General features: G+C 41.3%; 1 protein-coding gene across 1 annotated transcript in view; it reads left to right on the top strand.

Moving 5' to 3' along the window:
* Positions 1-20,190, top strand: part of SLC24A3 (solute carrier family 24 member 3) — a 428,724-nt gene that overhangs the window by 212,238 nt on the left and 196,296 nt on the right. The window contains exon 3 of the mRNA XM_073672470.1: positions 11,575-11,651. Within this exon, the coding sequence (XP_073528571.1) occupies positions 11,575-11,651 (77 nt within the window). The remainder of the gene's footprint in view (positions 1-11,574; positions 11,652-20,190) is intronic.

The raw sequence follows: 20,190 nt of genomic DNA, 5'->3' as shown, positions 1-20,190 counted from the left end.
TGGGGTTCGGGTTCTGGTTCAAGTTCAGGTCCAGTTCTGGCACCCGAACCGAACTTTGGAATAAAGTTCGGGTCGTGTACCAGAACCCAAACTCCAACGGGTCCGCTCATCCCTAGTTATGTAGAAATGTTATTCTCTTTTTTTATATGAAATAAAGTTTGAAGATTTTTTTATTCGGAGGTGCCTCTCCTACTTCTTATATTTTGTGGCATCCCTAGTTATGATGTATGTCATAATGGACCCACTAGGGGCAGAATGGGGGTTTTACCCTTCATGCACATCACATGGTGATGGGCAACTCATTAGCCAGGGTCAGAACAACGGCATATACTATAGATAGGGGCAGCAGGGTGGCTCAGTGGTACTTAGCACTGTTTCTTTGCAGCACTGGGGTCCTGGGCACTCATGCCAAGGACAACGTCCTGACGGAGTTTCTATGTTCTTCTCGTGTTTGCTTGAGTTTCCTCCGGGTTCTCCACCGTCCAAAGGCATATTGAAAGTGAAATCTAGATTGTGAGCCCCAATAGGGATAGTGGCGATGATGTCTGTAAAGCACTGTGGAATTAATGTGGGCAAAATAAATAAATATAGAATTAACAAGTAGGGAAAACCATCACACTGTTAGGTTTCCCTATAGACTTGTAGCTGATATCAGTCTGCAGTGGCAAATAGAGCAATGTGTAAATGTTCCCTAAAAAAGCCTTATTAGGCTACGTTCCAACAATGTGTCTTTGGTGAGTCTTTGATGTCGCAGATTTCCTGCAGCATTTCTGCACCTATTAGGTTTTTTTTACATGCGTTTTTATCATATTTTTGACGCTACAGTTTTTGTCTCTTGTTGGAATGTCAGGTTTTAAATAAAGTTGCTTTGTTTTTGATATTTTCTGGTATTGGCTTTGACAAAACTTTATTGATACAGTCATGATCGGACTATTTTCGTTTTTACCTGTGGATTTTCCGCATCTAATGCAATTCAATAAAGAAAATCCGCACATAAAACTTAGTGTACAGAAGACATGTTGTGGATTTCAAACATGCCCCACAGGTGAGTTTACGCAGCATAAAAGAGCTGTGCCAACCAACTCTACCATGCATGCCATTTTTGCTAACTCTCTTTCTTATGGTGGCGTCATGAACACTGACCCTAACTGAAGCAAGTAAAGCATGTAGTTCTTTGGATGATGTAGTAGGGTCTTTTGTGACCTCTTGGATGAGTTGTCGCTGCGCTCTTGGGGTAATTTTGTTCGGCTGGCCACTCCTGGGAAGGTTCACCACTGTTCCATGTTTTCGCCATTTGTGGATAATGGCTCTCACTGTGGTTCGCTGGAGTCCCAAAGCTTTAGAAATGGCTTTATAACCTTTTCCAGACTGATAAATCTCAATTACTTTGTTTTTCATTTGTTCCTGAAATTCTTTGGATCGCATCATGATGTCAAGTTTTTGAGGATCTTTTGGTCTACTTCATTTTGCCAGGCAGGTCCTATTTAATTGATTTCTTGATTGAGAACAGGTGTGGCCGTAATCAGGCCTGTGTGTGGCTAGGGAAACTGAACTCAGCTTCCCAAAGATGTGATAAACCACAGTTAATTTATGTTTTAAGGAGGGGGGCAATCACTTTTTCACACAGGGCTCTGTAGGTTTGGATTTCTTTTTCCCTTAATAATAAAGACCTTCATTTAAAAACTGCATTTTGTGTTTACCCGTGTTATCTTTGTCAAATATTTAAATTTGTTTTGTGATCTGAAACATTTAAGTGTGACAAACATGCAAAAGAATAAGAAATCAGAAAGAAATCTCACCACTTTATGTATATATATATATATATACATATTGTGGTACGACGACTCACTCGGCTTCTTCCAGAAGTAGACTCAGGACACGGTTTCCTCTGCAGGTTTATTGTAGCAGCATAAGCACTGCAGATTCAACAAAATAAACACGGCCTTTCCGGCATAACGGCAAAACAAAAACATAAAGTATAGCACAATCCATAAGTGAGTGGGTTCAGCCCGCTCTCGGCATCACAAACCATTCAGAGAAAGTCATTTTGTGGAGCTCTCTAGCTTCCACACATTGCCTGGAGACTTCACTCTCCAGATCACACCAGAGAAAAAAAAATAGGACCTGAGAATTGCTCAGCCACACCCTGAGGTGATGTAGTGTAAATGGCTTCCCACCCTCTTTGCCATTCACAAAAAAATACAGCCTTTAAGTGAGTTAACCCCCGGCATATAACATGAGGGCAGAAAGTTTGTAGGTTTCAGTGCACACAGGCTAGCAGTCGGAGTGACACATACCTCCCCTCGTATATAACACCAGTGACTCTGTCACAATATATATAATATAAACTTCACCAAAAATTATATCAAAACTACGTGGGTTTTAATCAGCCATTTTCCAGTGCAGCGGCCGCTGTGTAATGCATCCATGGATCAAATAGGACGACACATGGTATTGGTCATGTAAACCCACACAGATTTGCAATAAGGACAAATAAAATAGGTGTGCAAGGTCATCTAAAACTAGTAGTATTTTATAGTCATATATGTTAAAAAACTATATGATTTTTTTCTTATATATGAAAGAAATATAAATGTAAAATATACCTTTAAATATCAAACAGCTGTATACAGATTTATTGCTCCGCAGTCCTTTATTAGTGGTGTCCTTTGTTCTGCGGCTCATGTTGCTATGGAAACAGTGATGTCATTGTCATGCTAGGAAAGTTCGTCATCATAGAGTGCAACATAGACCTTGTATGGAACGACACGCACAGGAATATAGTAAATAATACACTTGTATCCAGGCTGATATTGAAAAGCGTCTGCAGTGTCCTTTGAGGAAGAATCGATGCTACGAGTTCAGCTTGATACATCACCTGCGGACTAGAAGTTAATTGAAATACAGCGGAGGTCACACTTCTAGTGTAATTTCTTTAACAAGATATTTCTCTAGATATTTAGAAAGGAATATTTTAAGCTACTAACCTTAGAATATAAATGGCCTTGTGATTTAACAATAGAGGAAAGTGGCATGGAAACCCTTTGGTACAATTTGAATTAATATCTGATTGTATTGTAAATAGATCAAAAGTGTGGAATCATCTGAAGGGCTTTTCCCACATGTGATACATAATAAATGCATGATCGCTGAGATTCTGACCCTCCGGCACCACCAAAGCCCCTGTGTGAATATGCCTGCCCCACCACTGCTCCACCACTGCTCCTTCTACTTATATGGTATAGCTGTAACATGGAGATGGAGCGGTGATCACACTTGTGCACCATTACTCCAGTGTAACAAGGGACTTCTAGTTTTGAAGATTTCTACTCGCTACCATTAAATAAGAACTTTGATTGTTCACTTATCAGGGAATACAAATCTGTGAAGGCCAATCAGGTGAATGGCTCTTTGTGATTCAGTTATGTTGTGACTAACTGTGCACCTGTGTGATCATGTGACAAGTACAGATTTTAAGCCATTAAATCCATCCATTTAATCCAAAAAGGGACATTAGCCTAATGCTCAATTGGCTAGTGATATGGAAAAGAGCACAGGATGTACAGTACATGTGCCTGGTGATCTAGCCTTCACCTTTTTCTTCTGCCTGTGTTCCTCCAAGTTACAACAGCAAGAACATTTTGCTGGCTGTTGTAACCTGATCCAAGCATCAGCCCTATAGGGGCAGACAGAAGAGGCAGGAGGCAGTGTCTGCAGTGTGGTTGTTTCCTCTCTTTTTCAGGATTTCCTCTTCACTGCTGGTGTGAGAAATGGAAGTACTATGAATGTGTGTGGTACAGTAGAACATGAATGCGTGTGGGATGTGTAAGGCTGTGTGCCCACTATGCGTTTTTTAAGCGTTTCCGCAGCGGCAATTCCGCTGCAGAAACACTTAAAAAAGCTTGGTAGAAGGTCTGCCATGTTCCTCAATGATAATCCGCATGTGCTGTGCACATGCTGTGGAAATTTTTGCTGCGGATTATTATTGCGGAAAAATCCGCAGCACTACCAATTATTTTGCGGAATCGCAGCGTTTTCACCGCCATTGACTTGCATTGGAACGCATGTAATCCTCATCACTGCATCTATACATGCGGATTCCATGCGTTTCAATGTGCGGATGGTACCTGGGTCTGGAGGAGAGGAGACTCTCCTCCGGACCCGGGTACCATAGAACCTGTAAAAAAAAGAATAAAATAAAAAATAAATATTATACTTACCTTCTGATGGCCCCCGGTGTCTTTGTCCTGGCTTGCCGGCAGCTCGCAGTAAACTAAAGGACCTGCGGTGACATCATTTAGTCACGCAACCGCTGACGTCGGCAGGTCCTTTAGTCTACCGCGTGCTGCCGGCAAGCCAAGACAAGGACACCGGGGGCCATCAGAAGGTAAGTATAATATTTATTTGTTATTTTTTACCATTCTTTTACGGTCACACTATATAAATCCATGCCGTTTGCAAGTTTTCAAGCACTTTCCAAGTGATGCTAAAATCGCTTGGAAAGCGCTTGACAACCCGCATGTGGAAATGCATGTGAAGAACGCTTCACTTCCGCATGTCCCTGGCAGGAAAAACGCATGTACAATCCGCATGTACAATCCGCATGTACAATCCGCATGCGTTTTTTCTGCCAGGGAGATGCAGAAACGCTCAGGAAAAAATCCAGAGCATTTCTGCATCGTGGGCACATAGCCTAATACCGGTCAAAAGTTTGGACACACCTGTACATGCAGTGGTATTTCTGGTTCTTACTAGAGTGTGCACATTGTAGATTCAGACTGGAAGTAGTAAAACTACTAAAACAAAAAGTATATAAATATGAGTGAAACAAACCACAATATGTGTTAAAACTTTGATACCTATTTTTCCTCTGATGACAGTTTTCACCCACTTGTCAGTCTCTCAAGCAGCTCCATCAGGTAGTCAGTCACCTGTAATGGCTTTCTAATGGCTTGACTGAGTTCCTAGAGGTGCTGCTGAGCACTTGTTAGCTGCTTTGCCTTCACTCTGGAGTCCAACCAAGGTTGAACTGGCCCACCAGAGAACTGGAGAATCCTCGGGTGGGCTCTGGCTTCTCCTTCAGGAGAGTTGATAGTGCAAACCTTGCAGCTGCTATGGGGCTCTTGAGTGGGGGAGAAAGGTGGACCCTCAGAATCAAATCCACTGGTGGGCTCAATATTCTTCAGTCTGACACTGGGTCCAACTCATCTAAAACCATCTCAATTGGTATGCGAGTGTGTGTGGCTCTGTGATATAAGAATGATAGTTTTTGCTGCACTCAATCTTTGACCTTAGCAAAGAAATGTCAAGCTACAGTTTTGGTAAATAAAGTTGCTGGTAAATCTTGGAGAACTGATACAGAGCACAAATTGGAAAATGAATGGTATTAAAGTACCCATACATTACTGATAATTGGTCTGCATGGTTGAAGATAACAAGTACTTCAAGTGGTGATGTATTATAAAATCCTATTACGAAATGTGTGTGGAAAAAAGATTTGCATCCTTACTGTAGTATCGGAAGCAAATGTCTGAGTATGGGAAGATATCACAATAACGACATTGCTGTGCACAAGTTCCGTATTATCTCACTCCTTTTAACCGCTCTCTATACTTGACAGTATAGCGTAGAAGACGCCAGCTAAACAACATGCAATTAAAAAACGGCCTGTCAAAATTATTCTTGGCAATACAGCCAACTGCAGGCATTTTTGGACTGATGAAAACTATGTTTGACCTTACTTTAACAATGATCCTTTTTTAAGATGCAGCTTTGTAAGTACAGGTGTATCAGGTGAAGGACATGTGGTCTTCTTGACCACACAATTAAATGACATCATTCATACATGATCACAGCTGGTAACTGTCACGGTGAAATTCGGCTGGCGACAGACTATACTCAAAGAGAATTTATGATCTCTTATAGTCCAGCTTCATGACAAAAGCCACTAGAACATTTTTGTGATGGTTAAATTATTCGGCTTAAACTCCAAATAGAAGTGGTCTTCGCAGATCCTATGGTACCAGAAGAGAGTGTTGCATCTGAAAATTTCTGTGTAAAATACAGTTAGGTCCATATATATTTGGACAGAGACAACATTTTTCTAATTTTGGTTATAGACATTACCACAATGAATTTCAAACTAAACAATTCAGATGCAGTTGAAGTTCAGACTTTCAGCTTTAATTTGAGGGTATCCACATTAAAATTGGATGAAGTTTTTAGAAGTTTCAGCTCCTTAACATGTGCCACCCTGTTTTTAAAGGGACCAAAAGTAATTGGACAATTGACTCCAAGGCTATTTCATGGACAGGAGTGGGCAATCCCTTCGTTATGTCATTCTCAATTAAGCAGATAAAAGGCCTGGAGTTGATCTGAGGTGTGGTGCTAGCATTTGGAAGGGTTTGCTGTGAAGTAAACATGCGGTCAAAGGAGCTCTCCATGCAGGTGAAACAAGCCATTCTTAAGCTGCAAAAACAGAAAAAACCCATCCTAGAAATTGCTACAATATTAGGAGTGGCAAAATCTATAGTTTGGTACATCCTGAGAAAGAAAGAAAGCACTGGTGACCTGATCAATGCAAAAAGACCTGGGCACCCATGGAAGACAACAGTGGTGGATGATCGCAGAATAATCTCCATGGTGAAGAGAAACCCCTTCACAACAGCCAACCAAGTGAACAACACTCTCCAGGAGGTAGGCGTATCAATATCCAAATCTACCATAAAGAGAAGACTGCATGAAAGTAAATACAGAGGGTTCACTGCACGGTGCAAGCCACTCATAAGCATCAAGAATAAAAAGGCTAGACTGGACTTTGCTAAAAAACATCTAAAAAAGCCAGCACAGTTCTGGAAGAACATTCTTTGGACAGATGAAACCAAGATCAACCTCTACCAGAATGATGGAAAGAGAAAAGTATGGTGAAGGCGTGGTACAGCTCATGATCCAAAACATACCACATCATCTGTAAAACACAGCGGAGGCAGTGTGATGGCTTGGGCATGCATGGCTGCCAGTGGCACTGGGTCACTAGTGTTTATTGATGATGTGACACAGGACAGAAGCAGCCGAATGAATTCTGATGTATTCAGAGCCACACTGTGTGCTCAGATCCAGCCAAATGCAGCCAAACTGATTGGTCGTCTTTTCATACTACAGATTGACAATGACCCAAAACATAAAGCCAAAGCAACCCAGGAGTTTATTAAAGCAAAGAAGTGGAACATTCTTGAATGGCCAAGTCAGTCACCTGATCTCAACCCAATTGAGCATGCATTTCACTTGTTAAAGACTAAACTTCAGACAGAAAGGCCCACAAACAAACAGCAACTGAAAACCACCGCAGTGAAGGCCTGGCAGAGCATCAAAAAGGAGGAAAATGAGCATCTGGTGATGTCCATGAGTTCAAGACTTCAGGCAGTCATTGCCAACAAAGGGTTTTAAACCAAGTGCTAGAAATTAACATTTTATTTACAATTATTTAATCTGTCCAATTACTTTTGGTCCCTTTAAAAACAGGGTGGCACATGTTAAGGAGCTGAAACTCCTAAACCCTTCATCCAATTTTAATGTGGATACCCTCAAATTAAAGCTGAAAGTCGGAACTTCAACTGCATCTGAATTGTTTTGTTTAAAATTCATTGTGGTAATGTCTAGAACCAAAATTAGAAAAATGTTGTCTCTGTCCAAATATATATGGACCTAACTGTATGTGTATAAGTAAACTTCTAGGAGTTTGGTGCACAGTGTCTCTTTCAACAAAGTGATGCACAAACAATAGGGCTTCTGTCAGACTAGACTTTTGTGTCCTAGAGAGGTTCACACAATTTGTAAAAATCAAAATTTTGGATCAGGTAAGTGCAAGAGCTGATTTGACCTAGTCTAGCTTTCTTTGAAGTAGAAATGAATGCACTTTCCTAATCACTTGATTGCTGGCACATGTGGCCCCCTGCCTAGACTTCTTGGTCAAAACTCTCCAGCTTTCAACCTGCCTCACAACCATTACCACTGGAACTGCGGATACAGCTTAGTAAAACAGCTGTCTTTAATGTCACCCGGATGAGTCAGTACAGCAAGAATCTCTGAAAACAGCTACATATGTTTGACGCGCCCCCTGGGCCAGTGTTGTTGGGGATACCCGGAGCCGGATCAGATGGGGGTTGTAGTCTCCGAGTGGCTGTGACCCGGTCCGTGCCCAGGGTGTCAAGCTCAGTGTGTGGCAGTCCTTACTGATGTTACTAAAGTTCTTTATGTCGACTACGCCACCCGTTGATTTGCGGTCACTACGGCCGCCGCTGCAGCAGGGTCCGCTGAGGCTGATGGTGTTTGTGCAGCTTAGGTAGTATAACCCCCAACGGGAGGGGTATAGCCTCAGGGGGTCAGGTGCAGAGGATGGTGGTTGTGGAAGTGCAGGGAAGATGGTAATGAGAGTCAGAGTCGGGTTGTGCAGTTCAGGGTTCTTTACTTACTGCTGTTCTTGTACCGGTCACTCCGGCCTTAAGTGACCACCCGAGCCGGGCTGCGTCCACCAGGTCCTGGACTCGGCCAACCCCCAAGTAGTTCTGGAGCGTGGTTCTGAGCTCCCTTTCTGTCCTGTCCTTGTCTCTGGCCTTCCCCACCAGGGATCCACCTATGTCCGGCTCCCTCGGGCCTCTTGTTGGTGAACCCTTGTCTCTGGGTTCCCTGACCCTATGCGTGGTCTGCCTTCCGGGTGGATATAGTGGGTGGCCGTGGCAGATTCTGCCCACGGCCTCCGGTTCCTGGCTAAGGTGTGCTGTAGCCTCTGCCAGCTTGGGATCCGGTACCCTGTTGCCAACTCTTCACCCTCTGGTCTAATTTGGGCTCTTGGAGTTCCTTCTTTCTCCCCCTCTGGGTCTTTCTCTCTCCTCTCTCTCTCTGGGCCTTGGGCTGCTCTGCTCCTCTGCTCTCTTCCTCTACAAAGACTGACGTCTCACTGGCTGACTGACTGACCCTGATCTAAGATGGTGCCCACCTTATATACTCCCTCTATGTGTGAGCTCAGGTGACCAGCACCCAATGAGCTCCTAACTTTACCCAGGCTGCTCCCCCTATCTGCCCCTACACTACTGGGATATTCCACCCCCCTCCCACTCCAGCCAAGGACAGACTCGGTCGTACCTGCACATTATTAAGTGGGAGTACCATTGGTCTGTCCTCCGGAAATGGGATGTGTGTAGTGCATGCAGCTAACTGAGCTCAGTTCCACACTCCATCCTTACCCGGGAGTGGAATATCACACCTCTGGCTGAGGTGCAATACCCCTGTAGCAGCCGAATCCTCAGGGTGCTACATGTTATCTTTCTAAAATGTTCAGTCCTGCCAAAACACCATGCTCCACTTTACCAGCTCATTTTCCTGCCTGATTGTTTAGTTACACATATCGATGACCGGACTTAAAGAGTACTGCCATGGAAGATCGATCATTGATGTGTTAGGCCTCCTTCACACGTCCAAGATGGACCTGCGTCCTCAGGATCACAGTAGAAATATAGCATATGGGCTCAAACTGTGTACATGAACCTTGTACAACAGCATCCAAAGTATTACAGGCACTCTACGGCCTGCCATGTGGTACCTCCTTCACGCACCATATTCATCACTATTCATCATATTTCTTAATCATCATATTTAGGGATGGGCTCGGCTGGGACGGGACGGGGACCCTTAAATTTAAACTTAGTTGCAGTCGCAATGTGACACCAATCACCTGCATTGCACTGTAATCTAGCAGAGACACAGCGATCTTTAGCCACCAGCCCTGTGTTGCAGCCAATGTCAATGTCTAGCCCAAGTCTCATATGTCTGCTTCAGCAACTTCAGACAAAGCTGTTGCGAAACGCATGATGGATGTGTTAGGTGGGTGAGCTATTTTCACACTCTGCAATTATAGCACTTAGAAAACTATTCTCCTCCTTTCCAGGATAGTTGTTGATCTATTATTACTTTATTTCCAGTAGTTATTTTACAGGTATACTAGAACAGACATGTCAGACAGGAGATAACAGGTTCTCATTAACGTCTTCCTGACATGTGACGCAGATGTATGGCACACGTCAGACACAAGCCTAGGGGTCAGGATCAGGAGTTGAGCCTGCACAATACCCAGTATCTGATTCTAACTCCATCTTTGACAGCAGCATTTTAGCGGCTCTGTCCTGGGTCGTGCCGTTTCAGATGCCCATTATCCCTGTGACATGATTGCAGGTTCCCGTGGCAGCTGAAAGCCCCATATGGCTGCCATGTTTGTGTATCTCTGAAGCACAGCCATAGGAGACTGTGATTTCAGCTACATACTGTAATACACTTGGATTTTTTTCCCAGTTTCTAGTACATTGTATGATAAAATATGGTGTCTTTCAAAACTACAGCTCATCCCACGAAAAATGGTGATGGAAAAATAAAAAGTTATGGGTGATGGAACAAGGGGATAAAAACATGAAAGCACAGAGATGAAAATTGGCCACAATGGGAAGGGGATAGACTTATAAATTGCGTGATATGATTTATGTAATATACCCATTCTTCATTTTGCTAGTTGCCTTCTGTTTCTTCTAACTTAATGTGTCTTAGCATCACATGAAGGTTTGTGTGTTTTTGTTAATGAAACTGAATGAGGCTGAGCTTCAGCACCACTTCATGGACAAGAGTTGTGTAGTTTAAAGATAAGAGCTAATTTTCTTTTACTCACCCAATTTCTGAAAAAATATGTTCTTAAAAGGGTTGTTCACTACTTGGTCAACCCTTTCTTAAATGTCTCACGAGTAACATAAAAACAACCTTATACTTACCACCCATACCGGCGCTGTTCCAGCAGCATTGGTGCCGGGTCTTGCAGCATTCACGTGACTTTGTTATATCACAAGAGCACTGCAGCCAATCAGCAGCTGCAGCGCTCAGACCTCCCTCGTAAGTCTGCGTTTCATCCGTGTTATCAAAGCTGCTGATGAAAGCCACTGATTATCTGTAGCGCTCATGCGACATAATGTCACACGACCCAGCGCAAACATTAATGGCGCCAGTGCTGGAGATGAGAATAAGTTTTTTTTATTTTACTCGGGGGACTACAGTATTTAACTGAGACCCTGTGGCGCTCGTGTGGCATTGTGTCACATAGATGTTGCAGCCAATCAGAGACCTCTATTGAGCTGCAGTGCTCAAACCTCCCACATATGTCCAAGTTCCGACATGAGCAAAGCAGCCTATTAGTGGCCACTGATTGTCTGCAGCTTTCATCTGACATGACGAAAACGTTGACAATATGCAAGATCAGTATAAGGTTTTTGTTTCTTTTCTTACCCTTTAAGAACAAGTTGTCCAAGTAGTGGATAATCCCTTTGCCCATGATTTTTACTATAAATTGATAATACACAGATACACTACAATTTTTGAGGACTGGAGACCACAGATCTTAACAATATCTTGTATGCAGAATTATTGTATACATAACATTGTATAACTTTATGTAATATTTTATATTTGGTTACAATGTCCTCTTATCAATATATTGAGCAATTATGGTTGACTGCCTTATTTCTGTTTGTGTTTTTTTAGCTCTACATGAATTTCCCAGTGATATCTTCTCACTTGAGGACCGGCGGCACGGAGCCATCATTCTGCACGTTCTGTGTGTAAGTTAATAATCTTTATCTACATTTTAAAATTAAGTCAGCCATAAAGGTTAAATTCCCACAATGAGTTTTTGGTAAGTTTTTGATGTTGCCTATTTTCACTGCACAATCAACTCAGCGTCTTACAGTTCCAGCAAAATGGATGGGATTTATAGAAATCTCATGCCCAATGTGCTTCTTTTACACAGTGTAAACTCACCCGCTATGCTGTTTGGAATCCGCAACGTCAATTTCTCTTGGTACGCTGTGTTTTATGTGCAGATTTTCACCAAAAAATGACATTATATGCGGAAAATCTGCTGGTAAAAAATGCATGCGTTTTTAGTGCATATCTGCTCCAGAAACTCACTAAAAAAGTATGTAATCCACAGATAACTATATCAATAAAGTTCTTTCAAAGCAAAAAATATATATATATATATATTTATATATACACTGCTCAAAAAAATAAAGGGAACACTCTAATAACACATCCTAGATCTGAATGAATGAAATATTCTCATTGAATACTTTGTTCTGTACAAAGTTGAATGTGCTGACAACAAAATCACGCAAAAATCATCAATGGAAATCTAATTTATTAACCAATGGAGGCCTGGATTTGGAGTCACCCCCAAAATTAAAGTGGAAAAACACACTACAGGCTGATCCAACTTTGATGTAATGTCCTTAAAACAAGTCAAAATGAGGCTCAGTATTGTGTGTGGCCTCCACGTGCCTGTATGACCTCCCTACAATGCCTGAGCATGCTCCTGATGAGGTTGCGGATGGTCTCCTGTGGGATCTCCTCCAGGATGGCACATCAATGCAAGCTGTGGCAAGAAGGTTTGCTGTGTCTGTCAGCGTAGTGTCCAGAGGCTGGAGGCGCTACCATTAGATAGGCCAGTACACCAGGAGACGTGGAGGGGGCCGTAGAAGAACAAGGTTCTCATAGACTCGTATTGAGTTGTGACCTGTGATTAGCTCCATGAAACACTGGAGCGATCCAGCAGATCACAAACTGCCGGAGACCAACAAGAGCGGCGGTGATGAAAGGTGAAAACGGTGGGAGGTGAATATAAGACTACAGGCAGGGACCTTAGATTAGAAGCACCGCTCCAAAGGTAAAATTAAAAAAAATGCTGGAGTGGTTCTTGAACCCCTTTCTGACGTGGAGCGTAATAGTATGCCCCTGACACTGCTCCCAGTATACATGGCACAAGCTGAACAGTGTTCGGTTATTGCAAAATGCAAATATTATTATTACCAAAGTGATTCCATATTGTCCTGTAATTCTGGAATGGATGCCATTCTCACCAAGACTTAGGAAAGGATTTCCATTTATACCTGCATTATACGGCTTCTGTTTATTAATTCCCCCTTCGCTTAGCTTTATTTTCCCAGTACTATTGCCCTTTTCCCATATCATCACCTTTGCATTTTATAAGCCTTTATGTGCTGCTTCATGTATTCAGCTGGTTTTACAAACCTAAATAAATAGCCGTAAAAAATTAAACCTGTTTTTACTGGAAAGAACACATCTTAGGTCTATAGGTTAAATGAAGAATAAAGTTGCTGAAACTGAGAATATAGTTTTATATATCCGGAGAGCTAGAATTGTTGTTTTTGGCCCTCTCTATACTTAATACAGTTTTAGCTGGAGAACTATCTTAGAATAACTCAGTGGATTAGAAAAAAAAAAGATTTACCATGTTTTGCATGAGCGTCCCTGCAGAGTAGCAGTGTTTGCTTATGAAAGCCTTTTAGTTTATCTTTATTTTATTATTATTTTTTACAGTTAAAAGCCGGAGTGAGTAGATTTATTGATGTAATAGCTACAGGGTTTTGATGGCGTTTGCTATCAATTATAACCAGCCTTTCTTCCAAAATACCATCACCGCAGGAATTCTCGCGCAACTTTGTGTTGTGATTTCTCACCAGGAAATCTATTTAAAAGGCAATTGACAAAAGATGTGAGTCATTGTAGACTCGGTGTATTTGATTGTAGATGAATCATGCTTTTATTGCAGTAGGAGAAAGTTTTCCTCTGAATGTCATATGGCTTTTTGGAAGCTTTCACGATATAGGTATTTAAAATATTCTTTTTGAAAAATGTGCAAGGAAGCAAGGCACAAACATACAGTTTGCTGGTTAGTGGAGTTATAGAAAGAAACATTGCTGTGTTATGGATCCTCACAAGCTGTGAGATATATAGAACCACACTACAGTACCCATCTATGGGACAATACTGTACCTCTTCATAGCCCTTTAATAAAGCATTTGATGCCATATTACAGCTCAAGCGTGGCTTCAAAAGTGATCTAAAGGAAATATTTCCTCGATTGATCAGTTTACTTTGGATTTAAACACATTTATATAGGATATCTTAAACAGTCAAACAGTTTTTAATAGAATCTAGTGTGTCTTATATCGCAAGAGAAAGCCACATTTAGCCCTTTATTTTCCCTGCACGAGAAATAAAGTATTACAGACTAGTCATCTAAATAAATGGCCAGCCATGTAATATGTATATAAGCTGGGTCTACCACTGCAACTCTTTGTTAGCAGCTCTCTGGTCTGGTTCTTTAGATGTAGGATCCCAACTACTGGAGCCCCCCCATAGAGCCAACATGCCCTTATTCTTATGAATCATCCCCTTTCACTGACTGTGTCAGTGGGGACTGATAAGAGTAAAAAAACTAATTTATATGAGATTACTTTAAAAGGCATCAGTACTTTCAGTCATCGTTTCAGAATAAGCTATCACGTGTACTTGACGAATAACACAATCTTTGGCCAATATATGACTTGAATCCTGCTTTTTCACCAAATTTCCACAATGCAGCCTCTATCTCTTAATTTACAATTGACTTCAAGCTTGAGGAAGAAAATTGCTGCTCTAATGTCTGCCATACACATCACAGCACACACACATTCCTGCTCTTAATTACTTAGTCAACACACAGAGGGAAACAGCTGCAGCATTGAGGTCATCATACAGCAGTACTGAGCAGTGTGCATGTGAATCTAGCTTTGGGTGAGGTAAAAGACTTGTTAGAAAGCTCAGAGCGATCTTTCTGCACAAAAAATATTCCATCACAGAGGAAGTGTGATTGAATATTTTTGTCTCTTGAAAGCCATTATTTTTTGCTTTTATAATTGATTCACATAAAAAAATGTTTTCAAGAAGTTCGGTACGCTGAATTTGCTTCTTCTTCTGACATTCACCCTGCGGCACTGCCGGTTTCCATGCATGGAACTCCTGAGATGGGTGAGCTGACTTTTTTCTATGTAGGAAAAAAAACTGGTTCATAAATGGAGAATGAAGCAAAATTCTCTGAAAAGATATACTACAAAGTTTTTTATATTCATCTGTACTTTTGATTTATGCAAAGTTTGATGAAAGTACAGTTCCTTTTAACTATAAAATTATTATTGGTCTAATCACAATCTTGAATACAGTGCCATTGGTAACCTGTTTAAGAATAAAAAAGTGAAATGTGTTTTTAACTACTTTCAGATGGCCTAACCATTCGTATGGCCTTCATATGTCTCTGCAAGGACAATTTACAGTTGTGCTTGAATATGAATGATAATAAAAAACTTTTTCTCCACTCATGGTTATTGGTTGGGTGAAGTCATTTATTGTCAAACTACTGTGTTTTCTCTTTTTACATTTTAATGACAACCAAAAACATCCAAATAACCCTGATCAAAACTTCACATACCCTGATGATTTTGACCTGATAACATGCACAGAATTTGACACATATGGGTTTCAATGGCTACTAAAGGTAACATCCTCACCTGTGAAAAACTGATTAATAGCCTATAGTGGGGGGGGGGAAACTTTAAATAAAAGGGGACGCGTTTCCCCTATAAGTTATATCTCAATCCACATATTAGTAGACCCCAAAATGACATGAGAGGGATTTTAATCCAAAGTATATCAAATTTTATTAGAAAATATAAAAGTTACATAGCAATATATCAAAGGGAAGGAAAAGAGGTGGTAGGACAACTATAGGAACAGGGTCAAACCCTGACAAACATCCCTGGGCCAGCATAAAGATAAACCAGGTGTACGTATAAGCTGCCAGTCAATAAATAATTAAAGTAAAGGCAAACATAAATAATATCAATCTATGTCTTCACTGATAATAGCCTTCATGTCAGAATACAAAGTATGAAGTACAACAATCAAGATAGCAATCTCAGTATGTGAACACATAATAACATGACAGAATGTAAGACATCAGAGCATATAGCAGAGACGCATGAATGCACAAATGAATAGATAGCGCTAAACAGGTAGCATAATGCTGATAACACCAGGGTACTTGACAATGATGCACAAATCTTACTAAGTTGGTAGCGCTAAGTAGGTAGCATTACTGTTTGGTCATAAGCAGCTGCTCCGTAGTATATTATTTACCTTGTGCCATATAAGGAACGGTAAAGGCAACGTGTCCTGGAATGCTGGGGGGATGTATGGCAGCATCCTCACCATTGACCTGTTTGCTAGTGATCAGTGTGTGTGCATAAAAGCTGAGTGAGTTTCTGGGATCCAGACAGACTCTTGCATCTTTCATCCAGCCACTGACATTTCTGGATTGTGTGTCATGGGGAAAGCAAAAGAATTGTCAACGGATCTACGGGAAAAGGGATACAAAAAAATATCCAAGGGATTGATAATGCCAGTCAGCAGCGTTCAAACTGTGATTAACAAATGGAAATTCAGGGGCTCTGTAAAAACCAAACCACGGTCAGGTAGACCAACAAAAATTTTGGCCACAATTGCCAGGAAAATTGTTCGGGATGCAAAGAAAAACCCACAAATAACATCAGCTTAAATTCAGAACTCTCTGAAAACTAGTGGCGTGGCCGTTTCAAAATGCACAATAAGGAGGCACTTGAAGAAAAATGGGCTGCATGGTTGAGTCGTCAGAAGAAAGCCATTACTGTGCAAATGCCACAAAGTATCTCGCCTACAATACGCCAGACAGCACAGAGACAAGCCTCAAAACTTCTGGAACAAGGTAATTTGGAGTGATGAGACCAAAATTGAACTTTTCGGCCACAACCATAAACGTTACATTTGGAGAGAGGTCAACAAAACCTATGATGAAAGGAACACCATTCCTACAGTAAAGCACGGAGGTGGATCGCTGATGTTTTGGGGATGTGTGAGCTACAAAGGCACAGGAAACTTGGTAAAAGTTGAAGGAAAGATGAATGCAGCACTTTATCAGCAAATACTGGAGATAGATTTGCACTCATCAACAGAGAAGCTGCGCATGGGACGTATTTGGACATTCCAACATGACAATGATCCAAAACACAAGGCCAAGTCGACCTGTCATTGGCTATAGCAAAGTGAAGGTTCTGGAGTGGCCATCTCATTCTCCTGACCTCAATATCATTGAGCCACTCTAGGGAAATCTCAAGCGCGCAGTTCATGCTAGACAGCCCAGGAATTTACAGGAACTGCAGGCTTTTTGCCAAGAAGAATGGGCAGCTTTACCATCTGAGAAATTAAAGAACCTCATCCACAACTACCACAAAAGACTTCAAGCTGTCATTGATGTTAGATGAGGCAATACACAGTATTAAGAACTGGGGTATGCAAACTTTTGATCAGGGTCATTTGGATGTTTTTGGTTGTCATTAAGATTTAAAAAGAGAAAACACAGTAGTTTAACAATAAATGGCTTCACCCAACCAATAACCATGAGCGGAGAAAAAGTTTTTTTGTTATCATTGATATTCTCTGAAACAAGGTCAAGAAAGGAAAAATTCTGTCGGGGTATGTAAACTTTTGAGCACAACTGTATAACATCCTGGCATTATCAGATTTTACAGCTTCACCTTATTGTTAAAAAAAGGTTGATTGGCCGCAAAACTATACTACTGTAAAGCCCCAAATTGCCCTGAAAAGATGTGTATAAATACTCTGCGGTCTCCAAGGACTATATCCAATGGCTTTGAAATTCTTTAACAGGAATAAAGTGACCTTAACATATATGGCTATGGCTAAACAGAAGGATACCATTCTTCACTGCTTTGTTATCAAAATATCTGTACAGTTTATTCTGTATTTTATGGCTTTCATTCCCTATCTCTATGGCTAAATGCCCTTTCATTTTCCAAATTCACCATAAAATGGCAGCTACATTTCTTCTTTCTGCTCTCATACAGGCTATGATAGTCCTACCTGATTGGTGGTGCTATACCATGTGATCTGATAGCTGCAAGGCATTACGGGGAAGCCTGTCCTAATGCGCACAAGTTCATATGAGGCTTGTCTGGTTGGTGCAATCTTATGCAGTGGGTTAAGTGGTTGAATTAAATCATAATGTCTTCATATTAACCAGGTTCAGTGAACTCCTTGAAATTTGACACTAATTGTATTTGTGTTGAATTGTTTCACTCATTTCTATTTATTACAATCTTTGTCTTCCAGATTGCTGAATACACAGCAGACTTACAGTGCTTGATTCTCCCTTCATAGGCAGAAAAGAGCCTAAATGTGCCTTGTAACTTGGGCTAATATGCCTGCCAAGTTACAGGGGAAATCAACAATTAAATTGAATGTATTTATATATATATATATATATATATATATATATATAAACAGCGGGTGAAATAAGTATTGAAGACGTCACCAATTTTTTAAGTAAATATATTTCTAAAGGTGCTGTTGACATGAAATTCTCACCAGATGTCGGTGACAACCATCCAATCCACACAGGCAAAGAACTCAAACTATAGATGTTCATAAATTAAGTTATGTGTAATAATGAGAAATGACACAGGGAAAAAGTATTGAACCCTTACTGAAATGTATTTAATACTTTATACAAAAGCCTTTGTTGGTGATGACAGCTTCAAGACGCCCCCTGTATGGAGAAACTAGTCGCATGCATTGCTCAGATGTGATTTTGGTGAGCGTACTTATAGTTTTCTTTGAAACAATTGTACAGCTGGTTCCAGGTGTTTCTGTAGCTCTCCACCGGTGATCCTTGGCTATTGGACAACTCTCCTGATAATATCTTTTCATTTTTCTGAAATCTTGAGGGGAGAACTTGGTCATGGCCAGTTTATGGTGAAATGCTGTTCTTTCCACTTCCAGATTGTGGTCCCAACAGTGCTCATTGGAACCTTCAGTAGTTTAGAAATTCTTCTGTAACCTATGCCATCAGTATGTTTTGCTACAATAAGATTGCGAAGGTCTTAAGACAGCTCACCGGTTTTACCCATCATGAGATGTTTCTTGTGTGGCACCTTGGTAATGAGACACCTTTTTATAAGCCATCATTTGAACCAGCTGATATTATTTTTCACAAAGTGGCAGGATTGCTTTCTAATTACTGATAAATTTCAGCTGGTGTCATGACTTTCCATAGCTTTTTGCACCTTTCTTTCTTCATGTGTTAAGTACTTTTTTTGTGTCATGTATCATTATTACACATAACTTAATTTATGGACATATATGGTTTGATTTCTTTGGTTGTGTGGATTGGATTGGTTGTTACTGACATCTGGTGAGAATTTCATGTCAATAGCACCTTTAGAAATATATTTACCGTATTTTTCGCTTTATAAAACGCACAATTTTCCCACCAGATTTGGGGGGAAAATAGGGGTGCATCTTACAAAGCGAAAAGACCTTACTGGCTGCCGTGGAGTGGGGCACTGGACATGCTGTGGAGGCAGGAGATGCTGCGGGGTCCCGGAGATGCTGCGGAAGCAGGACGGGGTGTTGGGAGGCGGTTGCGGGCCCCATGCTGTCTGCCAAGTTCTCCTGGAGGTGTTCGGTGGTGTTTTGGCTCCGCTGACATTTTGTGGCAGCCGGAGCCCCGCACCTTCCATACTGACCTATGTGGTGGACTCCAGGAAAATAGCCGCCGGAGACGGTGCATGCTCAGATTGAGATTCTCACCACCGAACACCTCCAGCAGAACTTGGCAGACTGCATGGGCCAAGCACGGAGCCGCCTCCGAACACCTTGTCCTGCCTCTGCAGCATCTCTGAGACCCCGCAGCATCTCCTGCTTCCGCAGCGTCTCTGGGACCACGCAGCATCTCCTGCCTCTGCAGCATCTCCTGCCTCAGCCAGCGGCAACCCTGGGACCCCGCTCTACCAAAGCTGCGCCCCCCCAGGTAAGCTGATTATAATACGTACCGGTTTATTAAAAAACATTTTTTTCCTATTTTCCTCCCCAAAATTTGGGGTGCGTCTCATAAACCGGTGCGTCTTATAATCCACAAAATACGGTACTTAGAAAATTGGTGATGTGATCAATACTTATTTCACCCACTGTAAATACCCGCCAAATGTCTTTTATGATCTTGAGGGGCCCAATGTGTAAGTTAAATAAAAAGTAAAGAAAGAAAGAAAATGCAAGAACAAAGAATTGAAAAAAAAGCTCAATTAAAAAAGAGACAACCACTGCAAATTGAAACTGCTGTTTGAACTACTGATGAAAAAACATGCCCTGTACATAAAAAGAATTGTAATAGAAAGTACAAAACAATTTAATATATACTTTAGTGGCCCA

Source organism: Phyllobates terribilis, unplaced genomic scaffold, assembly GCF_046119375.1.
Source record: "Phyllobates terribilis strain yellow unplaced genomic scaffold, ASM4611937v1 Scaffold_3__8_contigs__length_932513732, whole genome shotgun sequence".
Lineage (NCBI taxonomy): Eukaryota > Metazoa > Chordata > Amphibia > Anura > Dendrobatidae > Phyllobates > Phyllobates terribilis.
Note: the sequence above shows the minus strand (reverse complement) of the source record. Positions and strands in the feature narration are given on the sequence as shown.